This window comes from Schistocerca piceifrons, chromosome 10 (assembly GCF_021461385.2).
Source record: "Schistocerca piceifrons isolate TAMUIC-IGC-003096 chromosome 10, iqSchPice1.1, whole genome shotgun sequence".
Lineage (NCBI taxonomy): Eukaryota > Metazoa > Arthropoda > Insecta > Orthoptera > Acrididae > Schistocerca > Schistocerca piceifrons.
Window position 1 is genome coordinate 48,264,245 of NC_060147.1, and position 15,711 is coordinate 48,279,955.

The 15,711-nt window shown below is 40.1% G+C and overlaps 1 protein-coding gene across 2 annotated transcripts in view; it reads right to left on the reverse strand.

Moving 5' to 3' along the window:
* LOC124718642 (collagen alpha-1(I) chain-like) overlaps positions 1–15,711 on the reverse strand; it is a 268,769-nt gene that overhangs the window by 124,578 nt on the left and 128,480 nt on the right. For both annotated transcript variants that reach the window (XM_047244268.1, XM_047244267.1), the window contains 2 exons: positions 8,505–8,536; positions 4,855–4,935 (listed from right to left, as the gene is read on the reverse strand). In XM_047244268.1, the coding sequence (XP_047100224.1) occupies positions 4,855–4,935; positions 8,505–8,536 (113 nt within the window). The remainder of the gene's footprint in view (positions 1–4,854; positions 4,936–8,504; positions 8,537–15,711) is intronic.

Here is a 15,711-nt window from a genome sequence, read left to right on the forward strand (position 1 = left end):
GACAACAACCATCTGCATCAACAGTTCGACAATGTTTGCAGCAGCATGGACAATCAGCTCGGAGATCGTGGCTGCGGTTACCCTTGATGCTGCATCACAGACAGGAGCCTCTGCGATGGTGTACTCAACGACGAACCTGGTTGCACAAATGGTGAAATGTCATTTTTTCAGATGAATCCAGGTTCTGTTTACAGCATCATGATGGTCGCATCCATGTTTGGTGACATCACGGTGAACGCACATTGGAAGTGTGTATTCGTCATCACCTGGCGTGATGGTATGGGGTGCCATTGGTTACACGTCTCGGTCACCTCTTGTTCGCATTGACGGCACTTTGAACAGTGGACATTACATTTCAGATGTGTTACAACCCATGGCTCTACCCTTCATTTGATCCCTGCAAAACCCAACATTTCAGCAGGATAATGCACGACCGCATATTGCAGGTCCTGTACGGGCCTTTCTGGATACAGAAAATGTTCGACTGCTGCCTTGGCCAACATATTTTCCAGATCTCTCACCAATCGAAAACGTCTGGTCAATGGTGGCCGAGCAACTGGCTCGTCACAATGCACCAGTCACTACTCTTCTTGAACTTGGTATTGTGTTGAAACCGCATGGGCAGCTGTACCTGTACACGCCATCCAAGCTCCGTTTGACTCAATGCCCAGGCGTATCACGGCCATTATTACGACCACAGGTGGTTGTTCTGGGTACTGATTTCTCAGGATCTATGCACCCAAATTGCGTCAAAATGTAATCGCATGTCAGTTCTAGTATAACATATTTGTCCAATGAATACTGGTTTATCATCTGCATTTCTTCTTGGTATAGCAATTTTAATGGCCAGTAGTGTATTATGACTGCACCTTTACTATTCTATGGACGCGAGTATGGACTTGGAGAAAACTATTACAGAGAACTGAAGTGGCAGAAATGAGAATTTTATGACCTTTGGTATGATACAAACTAGAAGATCATAGGATGGACAGTGAGATAAGTGAGGAGCTCCATTTTCTAGGAATAGTAGCAACTACATTTGGATCAAAGTGAGATACCAAAGAAAGCACATGACTATAGAGTAGAAAAAGGATAAAATGACCGTGAAGATGATGGTGCATTCAGCTTTAAATAGTTCGGTTTTGTAACAAGCTTAGACTTCTAACCCAAAAATATACATGATGACGACAACTTTCTATTTACTTGCAACCACAATCCTGCTGTATTTTATGAACGACAACCTTCCCTGCCAGCTTCGTTATTAAATTTATTTATTTATGATCGTGATTCCTGCTATTATGCCATTCTTAATTAATATTTCAGTATGAAGTGCAACAATGCATTTTATCTCATCTTGAAAGAACATCATCCTTGTCTCATTCACATTTAGATCTTAGATGTCATATGCATGTCATAACTACTGCATGACAAGTGATAAATAAAAACGTAGTCCTGAAAAGAGTTGGACAAGAATTACAATATGAAATATCACATACTTTTATATGCATGATGTGGAATCTTATTTTATTATGCATATGACATGGAATATGTAAACACATAGGGAAGACATCCTATTAATAGAAATGAATGCGCATTGATGCACTTTATAGTGAGCTATGAACTGACATTGATACCATAGCCAAATTTGTGACCGTAAAGAGATGAATTTACTAACAGGCAGGTGGAACTTGTCTTTTCCGCCATGCACCATAGAGTGGATTGTGAACCATTCATGTAGATGCAGATGTAGAAAAATGGTCAGTTACTGAAAATTTAACACAGGCAGATAACTGTAATTTTCTTTGAGGGGTTATTATAAAAGGAGTATGGTTTCGAGGAATTGTCACCTACCATTTGGTAGTTGAATTGAAGAGATATTACACTGCACTTTATTCAATTTTCATTCTCTTTTTTATATCTTTTCTTGCCTCTCCAGATCTAGGAAATGGGGTAGATTTTGGAAAAGACTTCCAGTGAAACCTGGCAGAAAATCCATAGAGATTCTGGTCGTATGTACAGCACGCTAGTGTCAACACACAATCAGTGCCTTCTCTGTGTGATAACAATGGAAATGCTGTCAATGACAGTGCTGCTAAAGCAGAGTTACTAAACACAGCCTTCTGAACTTCCTTCACCAAAGTAAATATTCCAGAATTCAAATCAAGAACAGCTGCCAGCATGAATAAATTAGAAGTTGATATCCTTGGAGTAGTGAAACAACTTAAATTTTTTAATGAAAGTATGTCTTCGAGTCGAGACTGTATACCAATCAGGTTTCTTTCACAATATGCTTATGCAATAGCTCTATACTTAACAAGCATATACAACTGCTTGCTCAATCAAAAATTTGTACCAAAGGCTGGAAAGCTGCTCAGGTCAAACCAGGGGGAGTAACCCACTACATTACAGGCCCACATCATTAATGTTGATATGTGGCAGGATTCTGGAGCATATATTGCGTTTGAACATTATGAAATATCTCAAAGAAAATGGTCTATTGACACACAATCAACATAGATTTAGAAAACATCGCTCTTGTGATGTGAAATGAAATGTCATGTGGCTAGGGCCTCCCGTCAGGTTGACTTGTCGCCTGGTGCAAGTCTTTTGAGTTGATGCCACTTAAGCAACTTGTGTGTTGATGAGGATGATATGATGATGATGATAAAGACAACACAACACCTAGTCCCTGAGCGGAGAAAATTTCCAACCCAGCCGGGAATCAAATCTGGACCCCTTTGCATGGTATTCTGTCATGCTGACCACTCAACTATCGAGGCAGACTGTTCTTGTGAAACACAACTAGCTCTTTACTCACATGAACTGTTGAGTGCTATTGACAAGGGATTTAAAATTGATTCCATATTTCTAGATTTCCAGAAGGCTTTTGGCACTGTACAACACAAGCGGCTTGTAGTGAAAGTGCATGCATATGGAATACCATCTCAGTTATGTGACTGGATTCATTATTTCTGGTCAGAGAGGTCACTGTTCATAGAGCAGAAAGTCATCAGATAACACAGGAGGGATTTCAGACATTTCCCAAGTTTTATCGACCCTCTGCTGTTCCTTACCAACGTAAACGATTTAGGAGACAATCTGAGCAGCCATCTTATGTTGCTTTCAGATGCTGCTGCCATTTACTGTCAAGTAAATTCATCAGAAGATCAAAACAAATTGCAAAACGTTTTACAAAAAGATATCGGTATGGTGCAAAAACTGGCAATTGACCTTAAATAATCAAAAGTATGAAGTCATCTACATAAGTGCTAAAAGGAATCCGTTAAACTTTGGTTACATGATAGATCAGTCACATCTAAAGGCCATACATTCAACTAAATATCTAGGAATTACAATTATGAACAATTTAAATTGGAAGGAACACACAGAAATTGTTATGGGGAAAGCGAACCAAAGCTGGGTTTTATTGGCAGAACACTTAGAAGATGCAACAGATTTACAAGAGAGACTGCCCGCACAAAACTTGTCCCTGCTCTTTTAGATTACTGCTGCACGGTCTGGCATCCTTACCATATAGGATTAACAGAGTGCGTAGAGAAAGTTCAAAGAAGAGTAGCACGTTCTGCATTATCGAGAAATACGGGAGAGAGTGCCATTGACATGATACAGGATTTGGGGTGGACATCATTAACACAAAGGCATTTTTCATTGTGGTGGGATCTTCGCATGAAATTTTAACTACCAAATTTCTCCTCTGAATGCAAAAACATTTTGTTGATGCCAACCTACATCATCATAATAAAATAAGGAAAACAGAGCTCGCATAGAAAGATATATGTGTTCGTTTTTCCCATGCGCTATTTGAGATTGGAATACCAGAGCATTATTGTGTAGGTGATTCAAAGAAAAGAAATTCCCAACTTTTGCTGCATTGAGGCATTGGAATAACCCAGTGGCAACAGATGAAAATTTGTATTTGAGTGGTCGCCTTAAGCACTTTGGCTCTCCGAGCATGTCTCCCTTGTGACCGAAGTCTCCACATGCCAGATACTGCAGAGTAGTGTCCCCTGTCCATTATTCCTGTCCACTCGCAGACCTACTGTATTCCCACAAGAGGTCAGACATTATAGTGCATTTTCACAGAAAGATCAATGTCTGAAATAACAGACACCATACTTATATATACGCCTGACAGCATACCGATCTTTCATTGCAGATGCACAATAATTTCTGACCTCTTGTGGGAATACAGTAGAAGTGTGAGTGAAGAGGAAAAGCTGCTACTCTGTAGTATGTGACATATGGAGATTTGGGGCAGAAGAGAGATGTGCTCGGATAGCCGAAGCAGTTATGGCAATCACTCTCATAAAGTGGGAAATCTGGTGTCGAATTCCAATACAGTACAAATTTTCCTCTGTCCACTGAGTTATTTCAATGCCCCAATGCAGCAAAAGTCAGAAATTTCTTTTGTCAATACCATCAGTAGTGAAATAATAGCCCTCAGGCAAAGCCTTCTTCAGAAACAAAGCAAGCACATCTTACTTTAGTGTGTGTGTGTGTGTGTGTGTGTGTGTGTGTGTGTGTTTCCCTTTCTGAAGAAGGCTTTGGCCAAAACCAGATATTGATACATTGTTATTGTGAAAACTGTGATTTCTCGATAACTTGCGATTTGTAACAGATATTCAATGTCGTGGCCACCCCTGGAGTTCCCAGGTAAGAGTGGCCATATGTGTGTGAGATGTTCATGTGTGAATGTGTTTGTGTATCTCTGTCTGGCGAAGGTCTTTGTCCTGTAGTTAAAAATCAAACAGACCACTGTTTGAACATCTCCTCTGCACAGTGAATTGCAATCTATTCTAATCTGTACTGTTATTGCAATCTAGTAAGACTTACCCTAGGTCCAGGGATAGGAACTGTTTCCACATTGGTCTGTGGCAAACTGGGTCTTTCTCCATATTGCCTTCCACCTCCAGTCTGCAAAAGAAATGGTTCCATTACTGTAGAACTAGACTGTTACAAAATGACAACTGAAAGAAAGTTATGGTTAACAGACACAAACCTCCAATAAAACATTTATTTTTGTTAAATCTGAAAATAACCTTTCCTCTCTGCTCCTCTCCTCAAATGAATAAATCAAGCACTTCCATTCCCTTTACATGCCAAGCTCCCGTTGTAAGGCAATACACATTATAATACCAAAATCCTGCTACATTTTTAAAAATCTTGTCCTATAAAAATGGCGATGTGCACAAGGTGCTTTTCAATTTTAAATGTTTTACGAGGGCTATCCACAAAGTACATTACGTTTTGGAATTAAAAATAAATAAAGTAATGGAAATTTTTTTTATTACATACAGATGAAAGCCACACTTAAATACTACTTTTCTACATTGTTGCCATTTAAATTAAGGCACTTATCGTAGCGATGGACGAGCTTGGAAATTCCTTCGTCGTAAAATTCGGCCACCTGCGCCTTCAACCACGTGGTTACCTCTTCTTTTGGGACAGAAAAGGTGTGATTCTTGTGGATTTCCTGGAAAGAGGCACTACAATAAACTCTCAAAGGTATTGCCAAACCCTGCACAACCTCAGAAGAGCAATACAAAACAAGCACAGGGGAAAGTTGGACTCAAAGATCTTGCTGATTCACGACAACGCCCAGGCCCATACGGCAAATGCCACTCGTGAAGTTCTCGAATCTTTTAAGTGGGAGTTGTTTCCTCATCGGCCATACAGTCCTGACCTGGCACTGAGCGACTTCCACTTATTCCCAGCAATGAAGCGTTTTGATGACGACGCACAGCTTCAAGAAGAGGTAACCACATGGTTGAAGGCACAGGCGGCCGAATTTTACGACAAAGGAATTTCCGAGCTCGTCCATTGCTATAAGTGCCTTAATTTAAATGGCAACTATGTAGAAAAGCAATATTTAAGTGTGGCTTTCATCTGTATATAATAAACAAAATTTCCAACACTTTATTTATTTTTAACTCCAAAACGTAATGTACTTTGTGGATAGCCCTCATATTTACAACAAACCTTTATACAATGTGTTACATTTTATCCATGTAGCAACTTGGCATGATATACAACTCAAAATGAACACATTTTATAATGCACATGTTTTTATATAACAAACATTTACGTTAATGTACAGTTTGATTTCCATTTCTTGTAATGCCATACTCAAACTTTTATTTCATATATTAGATGATAACTCATGATACGGAATATATTCCATGTAAAGACACTATGTTACAGACCTGAAGACAACAAAGTCTGTCAAAACAAATTGTTTGTAACTAAAGAAATGTTTTTGCGACCTTAGCTTTTTTTCCATTGTATTTGGTTGTAGTGGACACACTGAGCTACCGTGCCGGCATCTTTAGAAAATTTTTACCGAGTCAAACAGATCACTGATTCTAATTTCTCAGCATGAGGAAACTGAACTGAAGTTATTTGCATTCATGTACTGATTGGGGAATGTGGATTGGCTTCCTGAATGCCAAATGTCTGACTCATCTGTCTTCCTGCCACTCGACTAACACATCAGAAAAATGTAGCTCACCTTCCACCTCCATCTCAACAATTAATTATAATGGTGGGGTGAAACCATTTGTGTACTAGAACTAATCATCACATTACAAGTCTACAGCACATTTTCAAACAAGAGCAAATAATTCACAACTGGTCAATAGAACACTGAATCAAACCTCTGCAATGGTATAATCACAAACAACACTGCCCATAAAACTGTGCCATTCAAATATTTCAATCTGGAAGTGCTTATCAACTTCTCCTTCAGCTTAAAAGCTGGTAACATCTCAACGACTTGAAGAAACTCATAAACAAAAGATTTCAGTTGTTGAATTTCAAAATGGAGAAATTTTACATCAAAGGCAAAAAATTTATATCACAATATCAAAAGTGTTTGGTACAGAGAAATTTACACTGTAAGATGTATGAGGTGCATGAGAAAAGTAACGAGACTGATTTTTTATCTACCAAAGTTTTTATTTTTTCCGAACATTAATACTGTCACCTTCAAAGCAGTTTCCTTCGGTAACTCTACACCGTTAGAGTCATTGTTTCCAGTCTTGGTAGCAGTGCAGAAAGGCTTCAACCAGTACAGCCTTTAACATGTCGGTCACATTCTTCTGAATGTCCTCGAGACTCCCAAAATAACATCCTTTTAACAATTATTTTTGGGACCAGAAAAGATTCACAATGACTCAGAACATGTGAAATGGTGAGGGGAGGGGATGGGGAGGGGGGGGGGGGGGAGAAGGCTAAGGAACAACAAGAATGACTTTTGAGGTCAAAGATTCCGTGTTGGAAATGGTCGTGTAACATGGAATGTTGTTGTCATGCAGCAGCCACTTGTGTGCAGTGTCCGGTCCCATTTGATTCACCCTTTTCCTTAATCTTCCAAGGACATGTTTGTAAAACACTTGGTTGACAGCTTGTCCTGGAGGAATACTCTCACAAGTGCATGCACATGTTCGACATTTTCATTGGTTTTTGAAGTTGAAGGTCTTCCTGAGCGAAGTTCATCTTCAATGTGCTCTCAACCTTCCAGAAATGATTTGTGTCAGAGAAAAACTGGTGCTCTTGATAAGGAATGCTCCCCAAAAACCTGTTTCAACTTTTCAAAGGTCATACTTGCAGATTCTCCAAGTTTAACACAAAACTTGATGGCATGGATCAAATCATAACCAGTGACGAGACTTGGGAGAAACACGTCAGTTGCGAGACAAAATTACAGTTGATTGAGTGGGGGCACTCAACGTCCCCCCAAAAATCAAACCTCATCAGCAAGGAAGTTGATGGCGACAGTGTTTTGGGATAGGCAAGGTGTGCTTCTAATTGATTTTCTCGAATGAGGAGCAACCATAAATTCTGTCCAGTACTGTCAAACTTTGCACACCCTTATAAGAGCAGTTTAAAACAAATGTCGAGGAAAGCTGACATTCAAAATTTTGTTTTTGTGCGACAATGCCCAAACTCACACGGCAAACCACACTAAAGATCTCCTTAATTCATTCTAATGGGAAATTTTCCATCTGCCCTACAGCCCCGATCTTGCACCAAGCGACTTCCACCTGTTTCCCAAGATGAAGAACTGGCCTGCAACATAGCGCTTTGATGATGACGCGGAACTCCAGGTGGGTGTGACTCACTGGCTGAAGTCTCAGGTGGCAGAATTTTACAATGCAGGTTTTTCAAAGCCTGTCCACTGCTATGATAAGTGCCTCAATGTATTTGGTGACTATGTGGAAAAGTAGTATGTCAGTCGCTCTTTGAGATGTATATAATAAAATGTATTTCTCATAGTTAGATTTTTTTTTAATGCCAAAACGTTCCCTACTTTCTGAATAGCCCTTGTACATTTTGTGAAATAGAGTTACTACCTTTCTCCTTTCTTGTTCACTTTTTTGACTGTCTTTCAGTTTTAGAACACATTCTAAATCAAGCAAGCCAACCCCACCCCCACACAGTCAACTACCTCCCGGCCAAAACTGTAGCAGCAACATTTCACTTACCGGCTGCACTGTCAGCTCTGGTTCAGGTTCATCTGAAATAAAGTAAAATAGTAAATATTAAAAAGGGAAACTTATTTTTATTTTGTTTAGCATATGGCAAAACCACAGAAAAGTATGACACACATGAAACAGAAAAATAATATGATATAAAACAAACATAGCAAAATATTACAAACTAGTGTAAAGTTATAGGAAGTAAACATTTAGAGAGATTATCAACTTTACAGTTGCACACTAACTCAATGTCCAGGGAGATTAACCTAGCAATAGGCTTTGGAGAGACTTTTCCAGTTCCCCCTTTGGAGAAGTGTTCCCAGTTTCCTTGAAATATTTTTATTTTGATTTCATGAATAATGCGGTCTACTGTTTTCTCAGTGCACACCAGTCACATTCATGGCTGTGTGATCGCCAATTTACAGAGGAATGCTTTGTATCTTGCTTGCCAGCATCTGGTGTAGCTTCAGATTTTTCTAGATGGCTGCACGAATGTAGGTGGTACAGCTGGGTTAGTCTGACTCCCCATGCATTCTTCTGTAATTAGCAGTATCCACTTAGACCATCAATAAAAAACATTAAAAGCCTACGAAGATAACAATGTTTCATATTACAGCTGAGGAACGACAGAAGACACACAAAATTATGATATAAATATCCGCTCAACACAGTTGTATTAATCATTGCCATGTTAGTGCTGCCACCAGTCTTTGCAATTGGTTACTCAAGAGAGGACATTCCTACAGCAATCACCACTTTATTTGGATTATTTGAGATTTTTTGCACAACATTTGGCTTACGTAACAACCCCTTCTGCCTGCTCCTTGTGTACTTTCCCTGGTCAAATGTGACAATGTTTTTTAAAGTGCTTGTGATTTGTGTAACTTGAGATGGGACTCAGGAATTCGCCAATATTTAGATCACTAGATGTGGAAAACTGCCTAAAACCCACATCCAGGCTGTCTGGCACACCGGCCCTATAGTTAATCTGTCAAGCATTTTCGATATGGGTCTGGGGTGCCTCCATGTGTCCCAACAGTAGATGCATTGATGTGCTTGCTATCCGGGTGGGTTCCTCAGTTCATATACGAGGCATGTTGAGAAAGTAATTGTAGTAGATTTTTATTTTATTTGAGGAAAATTGTATTTAAAGGAAAACATTTACAGGGTATCCTTCACAGTTGTTGACTATTTTTTCCCCACAATCATCAATCCCATTAAACGCATGTGATGAGCCTCGGCTCAAGCTCCTTTATGCCCTCCTCAAAGAACTTTCCACCAGCTCCTTCCCCCACTTCAAAACCTTTTTCTGCACCTATTCGTCGCGTGAATATTTAATTCCACTCACGAGTGCCTTCAGGAAGGTGAAGCGATAGTATTCTGATGGCACCAAGCCGGGAGTATACGGGGGTGGTTCAAAACATCCCACCCAAATGAGTACACTGCCTCGGTGGCGAAGGCTGTGAGAGGACGGGATTTGTCGTGCGACAAACGCACTCCCCTTATCAGCATTCCCCTCTCTTTATTTTGAGTCCTACTGTTTAGTTTTTCACAGCATTGTTGTGCACCAATGGTCTCCCACTGAGGCAGAAATTTGGCTACCATAGTGCCTTTTCAGTCCCACAACACCTGAAGCCATGATTTTTTTCCCAAAATTGTGGTTTTGAGTTTTTTGGCATATGGCGAATTAGTGTGATGCTACTGTGACAACTACTTTTTTGTCTCACTGCATGTGATGAGTCACCCATGTTTCATCTTCAGTCACAACAGAGCTCAGAAAATCCTCACCTTCCAATTCAAGTTGCTGAGGAAACTCGCAGACGCTTCTGACTCTATATATAATAGAGCGAAATACTCTACGTGGGAAAAATATATCTGAAAACAAAGATTCTGTAACTTACCAAACGAAAGCATTGGTTGCGAAAGCTTGAAATTTGTGTGTATGTTTGTGTTTGTTAGTGTCTCTATCAACGCACCAATGCTTTCGTTTGGTAAGTTCCAGAACCTTTGTAGGGAAACATTCCACGTGAGAAAAATTTGTCTAAAAACAAAGATTCTGTAACTTACCAAACAAAAGTGTTGGTACGTTGATAGAAACAATAACAAACACAAACACACACACAAATTTCAAGCTTTCGCAACCCACGGTTGCTTCATCAGGAAAGAGGGATGGAGAGGGAAAGACGAAAGGATGTGGGTTTTAAGGGAGAGCGTAAGGAATCATTCCAATCCCGGGAGCAGAAAGACTTACCTTGGGGGGAAAAAGGGACAGGTATACACTCGCACAAACACACATATCCATCCGCACATAACAGACACAAGCTTGTGTTTGTTATTGTTTCTATCAACGTACCAACGCTTTTGTTTGGTAAGTTACAGAATCTTTTTTTTTTCTCTATATATATACAGGGTGAGTCACCTAACGTTACCGCTGGATATATTTCGTAAACCACATCAAATACTGACAAACCGATTCCACAGACCGAACGTGAGGAGAGGGGCTAGTGTAATTGTTTAATACAAACCATACAAAAATGCACAGAAGTATGTTTTTTAACACAAACCTACGTTTCTTTAAATGGAACCCCGTTAGTTTTGTTAGCACATCTGCACATATAAACAAATACGTAATCAGTGCCATTTGTTGCATTGTAAAATGTTAATTACATCCGGAGATATTGTAACCTAAAGTTGACACTTGAAACCTCCGACGTTCAGTTGCGTGTTGTAACAAACACGGGCCACGGTCGGCGAGCAGCATCTGCAGGGACATGTTTACGATGACAACCGTGTTTACGAGTGTGGCTGTACTGCACTGTTGTGGTTTGGCCTAGCTGTCGCAGTGTCCACATGTAGTGCTTGCTGCTATTGTTATTCTGCATTCGTCTCCGCACGCAGACCAACTGTAGTACACTGTGTTACCAGACGTCTGTGATAGTGTAGTGTTGTAGGAACTGTGACCATGGTGTATTCGAACTCTGAAAAGGCGTAGATGATACTCATCTATGGCGAGTGACGACGAAATGCAGCTGAAGTCTGCAGGGTGTATGCAGAACGGTACCCGGACAGAGAGCATCCAACGTGCCGCACATTGCAAAACATCTACCGCCAACTGTATGCAACAGGTATGGTCGTAGCATGCAAACGGGTCCGTAACAGGCCCGTCACAGGAGAAGCGGGTGCAGTTGGTGTGTTAGCTGCTGTTGCCATGAACCCACACATGAGTACATGGGACATTGCGAGAGCCGGTGGACTGAGTCAAAATAGTGTCATGAGCATACTGCATCGTCACCGCTTTCACCCGTTTCATGTGTCGCTACATCAGCAATTACATGGTGATGACTTTAATCATTGAGTGCAATTCTGTCAATGGGCATTAACAGAGAATGCGTTGCAGTTCTACCTGTTTACCGATGAAGCGGGTTTCACAAACCACGGGGCAGTGAATCTACGGAACATGCATTACTGGTCCGTGGACAATCCTCGCTGGCTCAGACAGGTAGAGCGACAGCGACCGTGGACTGTAAATGTATGGTGCGGAATCATTGGCGACCACCTCAGCTGCAACATACATCGCGTTTCTACAGAATGATCTGCCAACATTGCTCGAAAATGTCCCACTGGAAACGTGTCGACGTATGTGGTATCAGCTTGATGGTGCACCTGCACATTTCGCAATTAACACTAGGTTGACCCTTGACAGGATGTTCGACGGGCGTTTCATAGGATGTGGAGGATGCATAAATTGGCCAGCCCATTCTCCTAATCTTACACCTCTGGACTTCTTTCTGTGGGGTACGTTAAAGGAGAATGTGTACCGTGATGTGCCTACAACCCCAGAGGATATCAAAAAACGTATTGTGGCAGCCTGCGGCGACATTACACCAGATGTACTGCGGCGTGTACGACATTCATTACGCCAGAGATTGCAATTGTGTGCAGCAAATGATGGGCACCACATTGAACATCTATTGGCCTGACATGTCGGGACACACTCTATTCCACTCCGTAATTGAAAACGGAAACCACGTGTGTACGTGTACCTCACCCCTCATGGTAATGTACATGTGCGTCAGTGAAAAAGACCAATAAAAAGGTGTTAGCATGTGTACGTAATGTGCTGTTCCAGTCTCTTCTGTACCTAAGGTCCATCACCGTTCCCTTTGGATCCCTACGTAATTTGGTGCTCTCCAATACACACGATCGAACAGCGGAGGAGTGGTACTCAAGCGTCAACATTAGGTTACAATATCTCCGGATGTAATTAACATTTTGCTATGCAACAAACGGCACTGATTACGTATTTGTTCATATGTTCAGATGTGCTAACAAAACTAATGGGGTTCCATTTAAAAAAACGTAGGTTTGTGCTAAAAAACATACTTCCGTGCATTTTTTTATGGTTTATATTAACCAATTACACTAACCCCTCTCCTCATGTTCAGTCTGTGGAATCGATTCATCAGTATTTGCGTCTCGTACAAGAGAGTTTTAAAGAGTTGTGGAAACATTGCAGAAATTTCATCCACTGTCAAATGGCAGTCTTCATTAACAATTCATTGATTTTTTTCACTACCCTCATTAATCAAAATGGAAGGTCTTCCAGTCCTCTGTTCACCACGAACATTTGCTCTTCCTCCTCTAAACTCCCTACATCATTTAAACATGCTCATTCTTTTCATAACATCTTCACAGTAAAACCTTTTCATTCATGAAAAAATTTCCATAGGTGTTATTCCTTCTGTGAGCAGGAAGCAGGTTACAGCAAGTGGCTCGCACTTGGAGCGATTTCTTACTGACATTTTTCACAAAACTGGACAGAACAACATGAGTTTATGTACTAACATGTTCCTGTGATGTTCGCTCTAGTCAGGGGATCCGCACCTACTACATCCAACACAAGAAAGGAAGGTGATCACCAATCTGCAGTGAAGCATTCAGTAGTTAAATGGGGATAAAGTAAATTTATGCTGCTACAATATTCAGTTCCCTCCTTAATAATGTCACACACACACTCTCTGTTCAAAAGTAGACCTATGTGACATTCTATTTTATTCTATAATACCAGGTGTGCCGGTATGAAATGAGCGTTAAGATACAAATGTGTCGATAGGGAACATTTGTTGTGAACGAGCCTTAATTTTTTTTTTGTTCAGTTGGTATGACATCTGTGAAAGATATTTAGTATACATCAAGTCATGGAACAAACAACATCATATGTTTTCATCGTGTTAACAATATCAAATTTTGTACCAGAAAGTGATGATTTGTGGAAAACATTAATTTTTTGTTTTCATTTGAAAAATGTGCTGCAGAGTCACATCGAATGCTTGTTGAGGTATATGGTGATCATGCTCTATCAGAAGCAACATGTAAAAGATGGTTTCAACAGTTCAGAAATAATGATTTTGATGTAAGAAATGAAGAACGTGGAAGACCACCAAAAAAGTTCAAAGACACCGAATTGCAAGCAATATTGGATGAAGGTGATACTTTGAGTCAGAAGCAAATGGCAGAAATGCGAAACGTTTCACAACAAACAATTTCTGATCGTTTGAAAGCTACGGGAAAGATCCAAAAGTGTGAAAAATGGGTGACACATGAATTGAATGAAAGACAGATGGAAAACCGAAAAACCATTTGTCAAATTTTGCTTCAAAGACATGAAAGAAAATCAATTTTGTGTCAAATTGTTGCTGGCAATGAAAAATGGATTCATTTTAAGAATCCTGAATGGGAAAAATCATGGGTTAATCCAGGACAACCATCAACATTGACTGCAAAACCAGATCGATTCGGCAAGAAGACAATGCTCTGTGTTTGATGGGATCAGAAAGGTGTGGTGTATCACGAGCCTCTAAAACCTGGTGAAACTGTGAATACTAATCGCTACAGACAACAAATGGTCAATCTGAACTACGCATTGATCGAAAAGAGACCAGAATGGGCAAGAAGACATGGCAAAGTAATTTTTTTATACGGCAATGCACCTGTACACACAGCAAAACCGGTTCAGGATGCAATCAAAACACTTGGCTGGGAGCTGCTACCCCACCCGCTGTATTCACCAAACTTGGCCCCTTCCGACTACCATTTGTTTTCATCAATGGGACATGTATCCGCTGAGGACCATTTCGAATCCTACGAAGAAGTCGAAAATTGGGTGTCTGATTGGTTTGCTTCAAAAGATGAACATTTCTATTGGTGTGGTGTCCACAGATTGCCAGAAAGGTGGTCAAAATGTATAGAAAGCAATGGTCAGTACTTTGAATAAAATGTTTTTACTTTTCAATTCAAAATTAGTGTTTCATTTTCACAAAAAAACGCTACTTTCATACCGGTACACCTGGTAATGTTCTTTTGCAATAGTAAGTAAAATAATTTAATAAGTAACCCAAACCAATGATGGTGCATTCATTATGGCACAAGAATTAAACATGATGCAAGCTACAATCTGAGATATTGCCCCTGACGCCTCCCTCCTCCCTCCCCCCCCCCCCCCCCCCACCCCCCACCCCCCTCCCGCCCAACCTCTTTTTGTAGTGTTTAAATTTAGTTGATTCTTGCAACAAGTGCTTTAGTTGAAAGTAGTTTTTCTTGTCTTAAATGCATAAAAAACATATTTTCAGGATTAATTATCAGGTCTTGCTTGTAACTCAATTGAAGAACTAATCCTGCAAGTACTTTAAAGATGAGACACATGGTATAATGATGTCATCGAAAGACTTGGCAAGAAGAGGGATCATGAAGTTATCTTTGATTTTACAAGTAACAATGCTCAAATGCCGAACCTAGCAGTATATTTGCAAACAAAAGTGAGAGCCATTATTATTATTGTTATTATTATTTCTTTCCTTTCTCAGACGTTATGTCTGGTTAAAAATGGAAAGTGACACGGACCTTGATCAAGCATGACTTCCTTTTAACTGTACGGTATATGTTACATTGCCTTTAGAAACTTTTGGGTAATTAAACATGTATCAATAATTACAGATTTCTGTAGTTGTATATATACGTTTGGATGTAGCTGTATTGCATTGATGTAGTGGTGGATATTGTGTGGTATGATTCCTGCAGTTGATAGTGTAATTGGTATAAAGTCAACTTTATCCTGATGCCACATGTCCTTGACTTCCTCAGCCAGTTGGATGTATTTTTCAATTTTTTCTCCTGTTTTCTTCTTTGTATTTGTTGTATTTAGTATGGATATTTC